The sequence below is a fragment of the Pithys albifrons genome, chromosome 5 (genome assembly GCF_047495875.1).
Source record: "Pithys albifrons albifrons isolate INPA30051 chromosome 5, PitAlb_v1, whole genome shotgun sequence".
In the NCBI taxonomy this organism is placed as follows: domain Eukaryota; kingdom Metazoa; phylum Chordata; class Aves; order Passeriformes; family Thamnophilidae; genus Pithys; species Pithys albifrons.
In genome coordinates, this window is record NC_092462.1 from 63,171,035 (window position 1) to 63,186,232 (window position 15,198).

At 39.4% G+C, this 15,198-nt stretch overlaps 1 protein-coding gene across 2 annotated transcripts in view; it reads left to right on the plus strand.

The window, feature by feature from the left end:
* Positions 1–1,138, plus strand: part of STK32B (serine/threonine kinase 32B) — a 179,408-nt gene extending 178,270 nt beyond the window's left edge. For both annotated transcript variants that reach the window (XM_071555231.1, XM_071555232.1), the window contains one exon: positions 979–1,138. In XM_071555231.1, coding sequence (XP_071411332.1) covers positions 979–1,117 — 139 coding nt within the window. In that variant the 3' untranslated portion in view covers positions 1,118–1,138. The remainder of the gene's footprint in view (positions 1–978) is intronic.
* Positions 1,139–15,198: the final 14,060 nt, after the last annotated feature.

Sequence of the window (15,198 nt, forward strand, 5' to 3'; positions counted from 1 at the left end):
TAATGAGTATTTTTTAGGTATTCAATGTTACTTGCAAAGTTGGAGTCATTTATAATCACTGTAACAAAGAGCTTCCTCCATAGTGTCTCTGGTGCTAAATCTTGGTGCCTTTTTCAGGACTACAACAGCTGTTTCCCATTCTGAGAAAAGAAACAGTCAGGGAAAAATTCCTTCAAAACAACATCTGTTCATGTTTTCAAAAAAATGGGTCCTACCCCATAGCTCCCCTGTGAATCTTTACATCCTTCTGGAAAGTTCTTACATGGTGTCTGAGTTAGGAGGAAACAGTGAATATCACATGAATTACATAAAATCAGAGAGGTTGCTAACACTGGAGAAAAGAAATGCTGAGAACCTCTATGACAACACAATTGGTGAAGGCTGCAGGTGCTGCTAAAGCTGTTGCTGTTCTCTAGAAAATTACATCAAAAGAAGAAAACTTTGCAGTTTTTGAACAACATAGGATTTTTTTACTGTTGTTCCTTGAAACCACTTATGGAGCTTTGATAACATATAAATTAATAACAAGGGGAATACCAAATATACTTTCACCTCATGTTTTTTTTCTTTTACTGATGAAGGTTACTAATACCTTTGTAGGACAGCAGAGGGGAGTAGCTACTTACTGCTGTTGTGTGCCCAACCAACAACTTCCATCAGCCTCGAGCTACCTGGAGGTTTTGCCAGGTTACAGTCTGAGCAGAGCTGCTAAAACCACTCTGCTCTGCTGGCTGCTTATGATCAGCTTTAAGGGGAGCAGGATTTGACCAAGACCTAAATGCACATATTTAGGAGGAAGCAATCATCAGCATTTAGAAGAAATGGCAGCTATAAAGCTCAAGCAGTTAATAGAGATCAAATGGTGCAGGAATGTTTTATACCCAAGTGTATGTGATTATCCACAGGGCAGGTAACAGCTGTCATTCCATACAGTTACCTGCACATGATAGCTATGTCAATGTTTTTAACTCTTGACAGATTGAGAAGACAGCAGGATCAAAGTGGACAGACTTCCAGCATTGACAGCAGAGCATCCCTTCAGAGCCACGAGAAACTCCAAGATGGACGAAACAACAACTTGCTGGGACATGGCTGCACAAGAGGTTGCAGTAGCTAGTGAAGTACAGCCCCACGGAGCACACACTTCCACGCTGGCAGGGTGAGGGAAGGTCCTTTCTGCGCACACCTTCTTCTTCCCTGCTTGGATCCCGGGATGCTGACGCTCCAAAAGAAGGATCCACCACCAAGGACAAACCCACACAGCACAGCAGTTGAGCTTTTCCAAGTACAGTTACACTCTTTTTTTTGACTTTGTCACTGGAAAAATTACCATCAGCAACCAAATACAGTTTTTTAAGTAAGTGTCATTTTCATTTTCAAAATCCTGGAAGAAAACTTGAAACAATTCATTAGGCAGCCACTCAAAGATTGCCACATTCCTGGCTACTTGCAAGAGATAATGTTATATTGGGGCCAACTTTATCTTGAAGGCTTTACATTACTCCCTCTATCTCTGTTAATTAAAATGGTTCAGCTCAGAATTTTGTGAAACTGCTGGACACAGCTGTTCCTGAGCACCTGTTGTTGAGTTTATAACAGATGTACATAATGTAAATTCATGAATGTAGTGTCAAACAGGCCAAACACTGACTAATTTCATTAAATACCTGAAACGCATTGAAAAGGTTGAAGCCTGAGCATATTCATTTTGTTCTGTAACATCATGTGTTCTGCTTTGTAGTAAAAGGTGTGACGCTGGCCAAGTCAAAGTTTTGCTAGTGACTTCAGTGGATGCAGGATCAGATACATTAGTTATGTATGTCAAAGAAAGACTTCTTTATTTGTAACAATAGGCTGACTGAGCCAGAGTTGAAAAGCAGCTTAGTAAGGAGAGCTAAAAACATTACGAATTTGCTCAGATCCATAGTTAGGTGTTCTAAAAATGTGAAAAAGTTACCTGTGTCTCAGTTTTCATGGATCTATTCTGGATGAGAACTGACTTGGATAGAAAGAAACATACTTTAGTCAAAATATTGCTGACATGAAACACTTTCTTTTTTTTTTTTAAACAGAACCCACAATTCCAAATGTTTATGGTATTTGCAAATTGTACATCCACATTTTGATAATAAATGCATGCTAATCCTGTCCTATTGTGCTTTTATTTTGAAGGGTTTTAAATTTCATTTCAACTTTTTAAAACAAATAAGTTGGGGTTTTGGAAGTGAAAACCATTTTATTTGTAATAATCTATTTTTACTGTATTGTTTCCATTCTATCTTTTATGAAACAAAGTTTTTTGTAATTGAATCTATTTTAAAATTTTGTTTAACATTATATGTAATTTTGGTCACAATTTTTTCACCAATACAGATTTTTATCACTCCATGAAATTATGGTGTTCCTATCAACAACAAGCAGTTTACAAATGTACTAAGATTTTACATCTGTCATGCACACGGTGTTGGTCTACTTGCTTAATTTGGGCATAGACTGAAATAATCATAGGATCAAACAAAGGAGGTGAATTTTTCTGGTCATAGGAGGACCGATCTCATTGTCCAGAATAAACTATTTCATGTCCATCCTCTCTTATAATGACCTTTTATTTTTCTTGATATTTGTTTCCCTTGGGAAGGACCAAAGGGGATATTTCACATAATTTCTGGAAACACCTATTGTTCTGTTCCAATTAAAATGCACCACGATCTTGGACCTTGATCTGGATCTTGATTCTGGAAAGAAAAAATGTTTTATTTACCTGAGTAATCCCACAGAATTTAATGTGGCTACTCATAAGTAACTGTTTGCAGGATCTATGATGTATTGGGTGATATAGACTAGAGCCATGGAATGTTTGCAAACAGGACCAGTAATTTATTAAGATTTTCCAAGTAAAACTTTGCAAATGGGAAAACATGGGGGGAAAAGGAATTGCACATTTGCTTCTTTTTCTATGATTACAGTTATTTTGAGCAAGAAGAGTTATTGTGGGTGATTTTGTACATCAACCACATAGGATGCCACTATGCCAGCACCTTAATTTAGACTGGGAGAGCATTTTTGAAGTTAATGTTTCAACCTTACAGCCCTACTGCATTTTGGTACATATTGTAGCACCTGAATCAGATGGTTTTTGGATGATACAAAACTAGAAGATGTGTTCCAAGAGTGCACTAATGCCATCTACCCAGCCTTGGGCTCGTAGACCACAGGAACAGGTGAGAGAAAATCTGTAATGGAACTTCCCCAAATGTGTCTCCTGTGTATGTCAGGGTGGCAGCACCCATTGCTCTGCTCTGCAGAGCCCTCCTGTCCACTGCACTGCCAACTAATGCCCACACAGCCCCCAGGGAGCCTGGCTGTCCAGGAGGAAAAGTTCATAGAATGAAAGATTCACAGCTTTAGAGCTTAAGTTCATTGGTGACTGCGTTAAAGATTGGAGAAGTTTCCTGCAGATAGAATTTAATTAGCAGCAGGATTCTACCAAATATTTGCAGACTGATCTGGCTGTTGCTGGGTGTCTTTTCCAATGCTTTACTAAGCTGTTTTTGAGAGAAGTCTGGTTATTCAATGGATTGCATCCACTTAAATATATTTGCACAGAGTATTGTGCATGAATGCGAGTTCACTCAGACACTTTAATTTCACGCTTGTTGTCACACGATCATTTCTCGAACAACTCTACTGATTGCAAAAAAATGAAATCATGGCACCAATCAGCTTTATCCAGAGTCCATGGCACATCCACTGACTGCAAGCTGTACCTCATGCTGCATATAATTATCTATGTCAACTTATTACACAGAGGAGTGAATACCCTCAGCTATATCATGGAGACACAATATTGAATAAAAGAATCAAGGAATGCTTGAGGTTGGAAAGCACCTTTAAAGACCATCCAGCCCAACCCCCTTGCAATGAGCAGGGACATGTTCAACTAGATCAGGTTGTTCAGAGCTCCATCCAACCTGGCCTTAAATGTTTTTAAGGATGGGGCATCAACCACCTCTCTGGGACACCTACACTCTCATTTCACATTTTCTTTCAGCCAACTTAGCTGTAAGGATCTGGCTTTTCATGGGAGGCCCTGATAATGATACAGAAGAAGGCAAAGAAAGGTCATTCTGAATAATATGTAATTTGCGAGGACAGAACACGTGCTACAAGAAAAGTCACACAGTCTGGGAATACACCTGAGAAATGCTTGGTTGGGACTTGTCTCATCTAACTTTAGATGTAATAAAAATTAGTTACCTAGACCCAGACTCAAAAATAAAGACAAAAATGGGGGGGGCGGGGGGGAGAGGGGAAATAATTGCTTTTAAGATGTGGTGCACTCTCCCTGTCCTGATTGTCTGTTTAGCAGAGGGTTCTCCCCGTAGCTCTGCCTCCGTGGACTGCAACATCAGTGCACACAGCTCAGATGTGGACATGCACATTGTGCACTGACATTTAGTCAGATGAATCTTGTTTGTGATGGCACACACAATTTGTGGATATGCAGTCTAATCCTTATGAAAACAAGGGAACATTTCTGATCACATCAATGAGAGGAAGAGAGATATAAATAGTTTTCATCTTTACATGCAAAAAGTGGTATTAGAGGTACAAGAAATTGCACAAACATACTCTTGTCTTGCTTTCCAGCAGAAATGAAAACAGGGAAAGCAATCTAAATAAGCTATAGAAGGTTTTTACAAAAATGCTCAGGGAGATGGAGGAGAAAAACAAAATGGGACAGTCACAAAACCAAAAGAAATTCCTTGGGACTCATTTATTCTACATAGCTTTATTGTCTTGCAAAAGCAGCCAGTGATCTTAACTCCCAAAGTCTCATCTGGTTTCTCCAAGTAATTTCAAGGATAAAAATATTTTTTCGCATTTCTGTTCCAAGGAAGAGGAAATGAAGCCTGGAAAAGCTGTTTGCTGCAACCACAGTTTATTGCACTGCTTCTTGGTCTATGGTGTTGCAGTTCTGATTGCACAAGCCCATTCCCACAGCATCATTCCATGTTAAACTCTGCCAGATTTACCTTCTGTTCAGTTTGCTCCTTCTACTATTAAATATTGGCACAGTACTGTAAATGTTTAGTTACCAACTGTCATAAAGTACAAATGGCTTCTTTCACCTGTAGTCTTAAAAAAAATTATTAATATAATATTTCCGGATGATTTTCCTGTAGATTTGGGGTAACTGGAGGGTTGGTTATAGATCTTGGCACACTATTCAGAATGAGAGCAAAGTATATGATAGAGGAAGTACTAGGCGCCAATCCATCCATTCCATTAATTTAGATGTTTTCTGCTTGCAGAAACAGGTGATCAGTACTTCAAAATTATTTCTGACAGTTTAAACTAAATCTATATATTGGTGCAATGGGGTGTACTGAGAAGCTGCAGTTGGCTGAATCAGACACAAAGCACTATTTTGTTTTCCTGTTGGCTGGGTATGCTAACATTCTGCTGTGAAAAAAGTGGCTGCCAAGGTAGAAAAAGCTTAGAGGTTTTGGGCTGGTACATTTACAGTTTTGCTTGGAGCTGGAAAGCAAGGCAATATTCAAAGGGTATTAATTAAAAAACCCACAGGTATCCTCAGGTGTCCTCAGTGCTCTAGTGCCTGCCCCAGGAGGAGTCCTGGAACAAATCACTACCCTGCAAATAATCTCCATTATTTCTAATTTTGACACAGATTTCATTCATGGCAAAGTGAGTTCATCTATACAGACTCTGACTAAGAAGCAAAGGATGTCAAGACCCCACCTCTCAGCAGTGCTGAGCTGCTCAGACTCTGAATTTTAGTGCAGCAAAAGGGACAACAACTTGTAGCACCTGCTGCGGCCAAAGTCATCAGTCCTACTAGGAAAAGCAGGATCTTGTTTTTCCTACACATGCATTTCAGTTTACTTCCTTAGCACATGTTACCAACAGGCCTTAGGGTAATTTTTGAACAAGGGATAATGTAAAGCTTTTAGAGATCTTTCTGTGGCCACACAAAATCTTCCATGATAGAATGGTGTGATCTTTAAATAGAAGCTTTGTGGTTCCTCCTCTAGAGAGCATGCTGTTAGCTAAATGACTAATTTTTTATGCATATTGTGCTGAATCATCTCAGCTTCCATCAGAGTAGTTACTTCTGTTTATCTGTATTTTAATTATTGGATCAGCTATGCTCTGGCCAGCAAGGAAAAAGGTTTTGGTATTTTTAGCATATGCTTAGCAATGCAAATGATCTTGCTATAATCGTGTTTGTGAGAAAACACACAGTACAATCAGGACCTCGGTAATGACTGATATTAGCTATGCTCTATACATCAATGAAATTGGCTCACTCTCAAACTCCCTTTTGTGTTCTTTTTAATTGGAAAGGAGGAATGTGTCTAATCAATTAAACCTTTTTTTACAAAATTGCCCAACTGTCCTCATGAGTCCTCCCAGATACTCCAAATTATAACACAGGGCAGAAAGTTTTGCTGTTCGGCGCTTGGGGGTTTCTTTAAGTCCATTATAAACAATGAAGTAAGCTCATAAAAACTTTGGTAGTTTTCAATACTCATTACAAGAAATACAACTGAGAACAATCCTAAAATGCAAGTCCTTCTAAAATGTATGCCCATGAATACAGAGTTATGTAAAATCAGTGCACTTTAAATGAAATTAGATTTAGTCATAGGCACTTTCATGGACAAAACTACATTGGAACTAGTGCTTTGGAGAATTTTTTGAATCTTACCTTCCACTATTTTGATGTGTGCTATATTACAGCCCTCTAATTTTCCCACAGAGATTATTTTGTACTTGAAAAATCCCTCTTGGAACAGTACCATACAATTTAATTAGTACTTTTCTATATGATTTTGTAGTGAGTATAATTTTCTCCAGTCTGTGGGTGAAGATACTGAGGCAATTTTGTTGTGGTTAATTAGTAATGAGAGATGTCTTGAGTCATAATAAATACTATATCCACACATTAAGGTAAGTGAGACACTATTGCAAGGAATTTAAAGCTTGAACTTGTTTAGTAAGACATAGCTTGAAGCCAGGGATAAACTGGAAAAAGTGTTTAGGGCAGCAGACAACAGTAAAATCAGCTTAACAAATGTCAGAGTGTTTCACAGGGTTTCTGCAGCCAGAATTTCTCTTATTTCAGTATTGAGCTCAATATTACATTTTTCAGAGGTACACTGAACAGCTAATAAAAAAGTAAGCACACTAAAGAGAGGAAGACTGCTTGTCTTGTATATTAATAGGTATTTTAATGAGATTCCTGAAATAAGTTTTCCCCATCTTATAGGCACAGCTATTTGAGTAAGTGGCATAATGTTTTTCCCCCCACAAGTGAGTGGCATAACCAAGAAGTCTGGGCAGACAAACTGTCCTGGAAGTACATAACTGACAGTGTGCTCTCAGATTATGGCTATAACTTTCATTACTTTATTATTTTCTTCAAGGCAAAGTACCTGCTAGAGCTTATAGCAGTAATATTGAATCCTCTTGGCCAATTGTGTGAACTATATTTAAAAATAACAGTCTTTAATTTTATTCCACTTTTTTTTTCTATTTTGAAGACTAATAGATCCACATAACTAGCCTTTTCTGGATCCTTCATTAAGTCATATTACCCTCACTGTAATTTGTCTCCTCTTTAAATGCACAAATATTCCCCTGGCAACACACTCCACAAACACACTTCTCTGTTTTCCTCTCATGGGGTTTTCAGTCTTTCCACACGAATGAAGCTGTCTGTGTCTCTAAGACAGTGTGTTGCCCCTCACTGGGAAAAGCTCTGTGACTTGTGCTGATTGTTTACAGTTGCCCTATCAGGACTATAAATTACTGGTATGAGGCCACATTATCATATTTAAGATGCATAAACTTGCTAGTGCTTCATACTATCATGTTTTGTAATGCTGTGGGGTGTTGGGAAAAAGAAGTCAAAGGTTTTGGTTGGTTTTTTTTTTTTAGTAACAGTATTCATTGAACAGCTATGTGCACAGTAAAGCTCTGGGCTATTTTATTGCATGGTTTTAGCATTTTTGTACCACTGCAATGCATTAAACTTCCTGAGTTTGCTCATTCCAGCCTTGACAGTGTCAGTACAGATTTTCACCTTCCAGTCAGTTGTGCTGACACTCTTATTGGTAGGACTAAGATTATTGGTTTACTGAGCCAGTATCTATACCAGGGACATGGCCTTGTTTTCTTGAAGAGCACACATATGGATGAATAGATTATTTACCTACATTTTTCTCCTTGAAGCAAAAGGAGCATTTACTTTATTTGTGCTAGCTGAGAATAACAAATTAAACCTTTTCCATTCAGCACACTTCAAATAAAAACTTTTCTCACTTCCTATCAACTGTTTAAGTCAACTCACAAAAGAATGTTATGAGATTTAAAAGGGTATTACCTGCTGAAAATATGCTTCTATTTTTCTTGAAGACATTTATTCTAAAGCTCTTTCCATTAAAATAATGCAGCCATCCCTGTAATCTTTTACACTGTTATATGCTCATTATGTGGCATATAAATATTAATCTATAATTAAAAGGATTGGCTGTGAGAGATATTTGTTACTTCATCAGCCTCATGTTCACCAACAGCTTTGGAACACAAGTGACAAGTCAAAATACAGATAGAAAAACATGCACAGGAAAACATTTGTAACATAGCAAACAGATTTTTGCCATCGATGGATGGCAGAAGCCTCAATCTTCCAAGCTAAATAATGTGTTTCAATATAATGAGGTGTAATGCAGCCACATCTGTATAATGTGTTCAAAAACATAATATTTCTTGCTTTGTCTGTAGGGATTTGATATCTGCAGACTTCCTGCCAGAAAATACAGAAATGGATGTTAAGTAGGTTGGAGAGAAGGGAGTGCTTCTGGGAGACAGAAAAAAACACCCTGGTCCAATATTTAGAATCTGATAATTTTTTGTTGTTGAAAATTGTATTTTCCCAAGTAAGGATGTTTTTCTTAACATAAGAAGGCAAGAAAAGGCATAAAACAAGCATTTAAACATACCTGTGTTGCTCCAGCCATAGCTTAGTGTTATCTGGATGTATTGTATTAAGGAAAGTTTTTTTGCAACCAGCTTGTACATGATGAGCTTTCTCTCATGCTCTCAGATAAATTTCTCTCTGTTTCTGTCAAAATTTTCTGAAGTTTTTTAAACTTCTCTTCTACACCTCTCTGGTTTTGCCCTCTGTCAATGCCCTACTGTTAAAGACCCTCTTCCTCTGTGAAGAATTTCTGCTTAACTCTGTACTGAGCACCTCGGCCTCCCACCAAGTCTTATCTTCAAGTAAAATCAACTTTTTATTAGATTTAGTAACAGTAATTCTTTGCACTTCAAAGGTCTTCTTTAACCATATTAGATGCCATTTGTCCTGTGGAGATATGAAATCACATCTTTGGCAGTCCATCCTTGGCCCAGGCTTAGCTGGATCTTCTGGATTCAGAATTTTGAGGTAGCTCTAATAAGGTACTTGTGAAGATAAAATATTCAAGTGTTGTAAATTTAGATGCCTGAGCCTCAGAGCCCAGGGAAATCCAGAAAAATGTGCTTTTACTTCACAGGGAGACCTCAGGGCACTCCATAGGAAGATTTCACAGGCATTTCTGGGACCTGAGCAGCTGCATCAGTCATGCAGAGCTCACCAGTCAAATGTCCTAAGCACTGGGGTGTGTCTGAAAGTCCTACTTTTCTTGAGGCAATAAAACCCCTATCCAGCTCAGATCTACAGCTGTTCTAGAGAGAGTATAAGGCTAGACCAGCACTTACCATGACAGCTTAACACTGAGAAAATTATTATAGAAAATTGAAAACTTGAGTTTTACACTTTCCAAAGCTCAGGGAGCTTAAAATAAGTCCTTCCAGGAGAGTAGCCATACATTAGAAAGAAACATGATTTGTATTTGGGTTGGGTGTCCCCCCCCCTCCCCACCTCCCCAGTCTCTGAATAATTCCAGATTAACATAATCATTTTAAAACTCTTCAGTTTGGGGAAAAAAATACTATGAAAGAAAACAAAATGTCCTTATACCAAGAACTGTAAAGAAGAGCATAATGCACACAGTAGACTTGACATAAAATTATGGAAAAAACCTCTAAATTCATGCTGCTCAAGTACCACATCTACATTACTTGCTCTCAAGATCAGCTACAGGACAAAAAGTTACTTCTCCCTAATCAGTATTCATATGAAAGTGTTCAAACTGTAACGCAGGATCCTGAGAGACTGGAACACTTCTCAGTTCCATCTTTTTAAAATGAGAATGAATTCTATTTCAATGTTAACTTTGAAGTATTTCAGGCATTTTTTTCCACATCAGTTAGAAGAAAATTATTTGCTTCAACAAATCTTAATGCCTGTATATTTTTGGTTTTGTCTTTCCCTAGATGATAAATATTTCCTTACATTATAATTTTATTTTTAGGTAAGTCCAAACATTTTGTGAAACCACATTTGAAAACATCTATATCCTGGTTATAAAACCTACTAGAAATGAGGCTTGGTTTTGAATTTATATTATTCACAACACAACTACATCAAGTGATCCCTTCTGTTGCATGAAGAATATGGCATACTGGGTGGAATGAGTTAGAAAATGGGGGGGGGGGAGGTTAACACAAAATGCAACTGGCAAGAGCCTTTATTAGCACTCATGAAGAATTTTGTTTTGCCAAAAGAACAGAAGTATGTATCACAGGGGAACATGAGGCTCATAAGGCTAAGAAAATTCATTCCATTTGCTACAAAACCACATTGGCAAGAGAACACCATTCAGGCAGCCTGTAGGGCAGTCCATTGACAACATGTGGAAGAGAGAGAGGAATGTGCAGGGAGCCCCAAATAAGGACCACTATGTCCTTTTTCTTTTATCAAGAAATTATGTTACCTGAAAAGGCTTCTTCAATGTAAAGGATGCAAGGGAAGCTACTAGTGCTATTACAGATCCATTTCCATTGGAAGATCAAAGCAGCAACATAAAAGCAAGTGTCAGTTGAAGCATTTTCTTCTACATTCAAGGTAAAGGGTAAAAGCTGCTGAATGGAAATCTATGGAACTATCTTCTTCTGACATGCTGATGGTAATTATCCTGACTGATATAAACCTTGTTAAAAACCCACCAGTGTCTGCTCAAAAACTGTTGGAGATGGGGACTATATGGACATGGAAGAATGGAGGAGGACGAGGGATCGCCGAACGGAGTTCGACGTGTGGAAGGTCCAGGAAGGCCCCGAAGAACCCGGACAATGACACTACCATATGGACCTTCTAAATCCCCAGTTTTATCCCCAGTTTTATCCCCAGTTTCCCCAGTTTTTACTTAAATAAAGATGTCTACTGCTCTCCCAGTTCCAGAACCTTCTCCCAGGCAGGCAGGTGCCTAGCAACAGGAAAACAGCTACCATTGGCCAGCTTCCCCTAGGGGGCAGCCCTGGCCCTGCCTGTCACCAGTCCACGCCCAGGTTCACTCCCTCCTAGTTTGCATACCCTATGGGCTGGGGTGGATTTGCATGCTCCGCCTCAGCTCCACCCCTTTTCCAGAACCTTCCCTACCCCAAGTTATATAAACCCCTGTTTCCCCCCAATAAAGTTGGATCAGCCTAGATCTTCGGATCAGGTCAGACCACCCTCGTCTCCTTGGTGTTTGTTCTCTGCTTGCGCGAGGCAAACCATACCTTGGGTCGAGGGATAGCCGCGAACGACAGCTCAGCAGGCAGTCTGCGAACCCCGTCGCTGGTCTTGGTCCCTTCCCAATAGAGACCAAGGCTCGCGACAAAAAACTGAGTCCCTCTCCAAGTACATCTAAAGGAAAGATGGCTAGCAATGAAAAATTCAAGTCTTTTACTTTCCACGAAACATGAACAAATGCATAGACAAAATAAACATGAACAGATGCATAGAAAAGCATCATTTATACTGAAAGTAGCTTTGGTCTCTTGCCTATCATTTCATATTTTCCCCACTCAATGATTGATATTCTATCCAAGTCTGGTGTATGACTCAAGATGATTTATTTTCAAGAGATATAGCTTTGTCCATTCACCCCTTACTGAGAAGGAAAGTAGAGAACTCTATTTTGCTATAGTTAGCTTTAAAGAATGTGCCTGCATCTCTAACACCTTTCTCACCTGCTGTCCCCAACACTGCAAACTGATGCAAAAAAATCATCACAAGCACACAGTTTGGGTTTCTCTGCAGAGCACAGTCATTGCACCTGAGCCCAACCTCAAGTTCACACTGTCTAAAGATTCAGATGAAATCAAGGCAAATGCTCTACAGACTCATCTACAAGCAGCTCTCAGCACCCCAGTTTATCCTATTCCTGCGACCGGTTTTGTACCCGATTAAAACCAAGTTTACCAGCAGTGGACTGGGGAGAAAGACACAAGTCACAGAGTGCTTGGATCCTCTCTGTGATAACAAGACCCATTAGCATTTTGCATCAAATTCCGTAAAACACTAAGAAACCTAAACTCAAAACTATATAAAACATCAAAGCTTCCTTTGGTGGATAGTTCATTCAGTGCTGTTGCAGAGTGTTGGTGAACTGAGAGAGCTGGAGTAGTAGCTGTGGAGGAGAAGGACAAGGTGGTGGTGGTGGTAAATCAGAAGAACTGAAAATGCCTGGGTTGAAAAGCTGAGTCTGAGAAAAGAGTAAGAGGAAAACAAGGAAAAAGGCTACAGTCTGAACAATGAGATTGGGCTGGAGATTAAAGCTGAGACACAGCCAAGAGATACGGACCCTAGAACTGCTGTCAGAGCTTAGCCAGGAGGAGGCTGCAGGGTAAATAAGCAGGGAGAGGAAATGCACAATGAGCAAGGGCATGGAGGGACCTGGGTTGCAAGTGGATCTGACAGGCCAGGACAAAGCAGATTCTTGTGGAATTGAAGGAAGAGTTGGTGCTCAGTGGGTCATATTACCTTTCAGAGTCTCAATTTTTCACTGTTCCCTGGTGTTAGAAAATGCTGTGAATCTTTTAACAAAGCACATCTCACCCCTCTGTAGTTTCCCCCAGAAAAATAAAGGAAAATAGGGAAAATACAACTACTGGGAATGGAGGTCTGTGCAACAGAGCCAGTTCTTTCAGACGTCCCGAGGAAAAAATGAGTGCAAATGAGGCACTGTATGATAAGAGCTCACCAGCTCCCATGAAAATATTTCCCCAAACCCACTATTTTGGGACCACAAGATGCAATTTTTTCTCTTCAAAACAATCAAAAGACTCTCACAGCAGGGACTTTTGGTGGCTCTAAAACTAGACAGAAGGAAAGCTGACATGTATAAGTTGCCAGGACTCAGGAAAGCAGGAAAGGCACCTCCTTTATAAACTGGTTTTCTGCAAATCTTCATTATCTGACAGAAAAGTCTGTCTTGAAAAATTTCTACCAGCTCAAAGCAAAAAGGGAATACTGGTTTTTTGGCTTCTTGACAGATCTAACTGTTTAAACAAAAAACTATTATCAAGATATTGTTGTAGAAAAACAGGGAGAAGTTAGAGTATCAGGAAAAGGAGGATTAGCATTAGAGCCCACAAAACCAGGTTCAAAGTCTGAACACAGTTTAGCAGACTTAGTGGAAAACTTGTTTTTCTTTCCTTTAAAGACCAGCAGTATTTTTCAGAAAAGTTTTGTCTCTTCTACAGGGGATTTTTAATGTCCAGCAATTATGGCCAGTGTTTCTATTATCCAAGTAATAAGAGAAGTAGCATCCCAGATTTACAGCAACAGAGACTTTTGGAACCTCAGTAGGATTTAGATGGAAGCAGGATGTGGTAAATTCCCTTTCCAAAGCCAACATGCTCTCTTCTCATTTGCTTATCAGTGGTGGGACTTCAATGAGAGAGTCCTGTCAAATGCATGCACAGAGGAAATTTCCACTGGCTATGCTTAATGGCCTCTCCATTAATATTGAATTAGACAGTCCTCTGGCAGGCAAAAGGAAGAACCATCTTCACCTCAGAAGAAACGTTTTGAAAGGAAAAGTCTTACCTGATGGTAGAAACACATGCTCTTGTCTACTTGTAGCTCAGTGTTACAGACACTGAATGAGACACATATTCACAGGATCATGAGGCAATCAGAGCTTGTAAGACACCTGTTGAAGGTGCTCATTGCTCAGGTTGCAAAGTGTGGATGGATTACTTCAGAAATATCATGAGTGTGCATTAGTTTTTAATATAAAAAAGTAGAAAAGAAATGAGACTTTTTTATGTTTGATTACATTTTCTGTCAAGACTGGATATTCCAAGTTTTTCTTTTATTTGTTTAGGATCATGTATTATTTCAATAGGCAGCATCTGGTCTCAAAAAATCAAACAGAAACAATTTATAAACGCCAGCAATTCCCAGACTGCAAATGCCATGGGACTTTGGTACTCTGCAACAGAACAACATTCCAACTCATTAAAATATACTGATGGGAAAGGGAAACCACAGGCAAGAGCAGAGCCCTGGGTCCCTCACAAGGCAGAAGATGTAAACAAAACCACACTTGCAAAATCCCACACACATACTGCTCAATAAGGTGTGACAGTCCTGTGTCTTGTGAAAATGAGCAGCTGATAGACACTGATTGGGAGCAATTTTCCTTTGAGTAACCAGCAGCCACTTAACCACAGGGACAGGCTGCTGCTGTGCCTCCTGCTCAGGGAGAAGTGGCTGTGCAGGCAGCTCAGAGAAGGGATCAAGCAGCTGGCTTTGATCTACCAGGAAATGAGCCCTATGCTGACTGATGCCATCAGGCCCCAAGGAAAGCAGGAGTGCAGGATTTTTCGATCTCATGCTCTTTTAATCCGTGTCAGAATTCAGCAGGAAGGGAAGTGAAAGAAATCCCCAATTTTCTAATCTTCCTTTATGGTGATTTCATGAGGTTTAATGGATAAGTACTGATAGTATTTTAAGTACATCTGTGTTAAGATTAACTTCTTACAGGCTTGTATTTAATGCAAACATTCTGCACCTGCCTCCCTCTAATTTTGATTCCTTTTCCAAAGAGCTATTGCACCTTCTCATCTCTCATTCTTATACAGTTTTATCAAAGGTGAGAAATTCACATGGAAGGTAATCTGCAATGAAGGAAAGACTCCTGGGCACTGCCAGTGCCCCAGTGCACATTGAAGGTTCAAGTGACTGACCAGATAATTTTATTGTCTCATTTGGGATTCTGACCTGCACTTCAG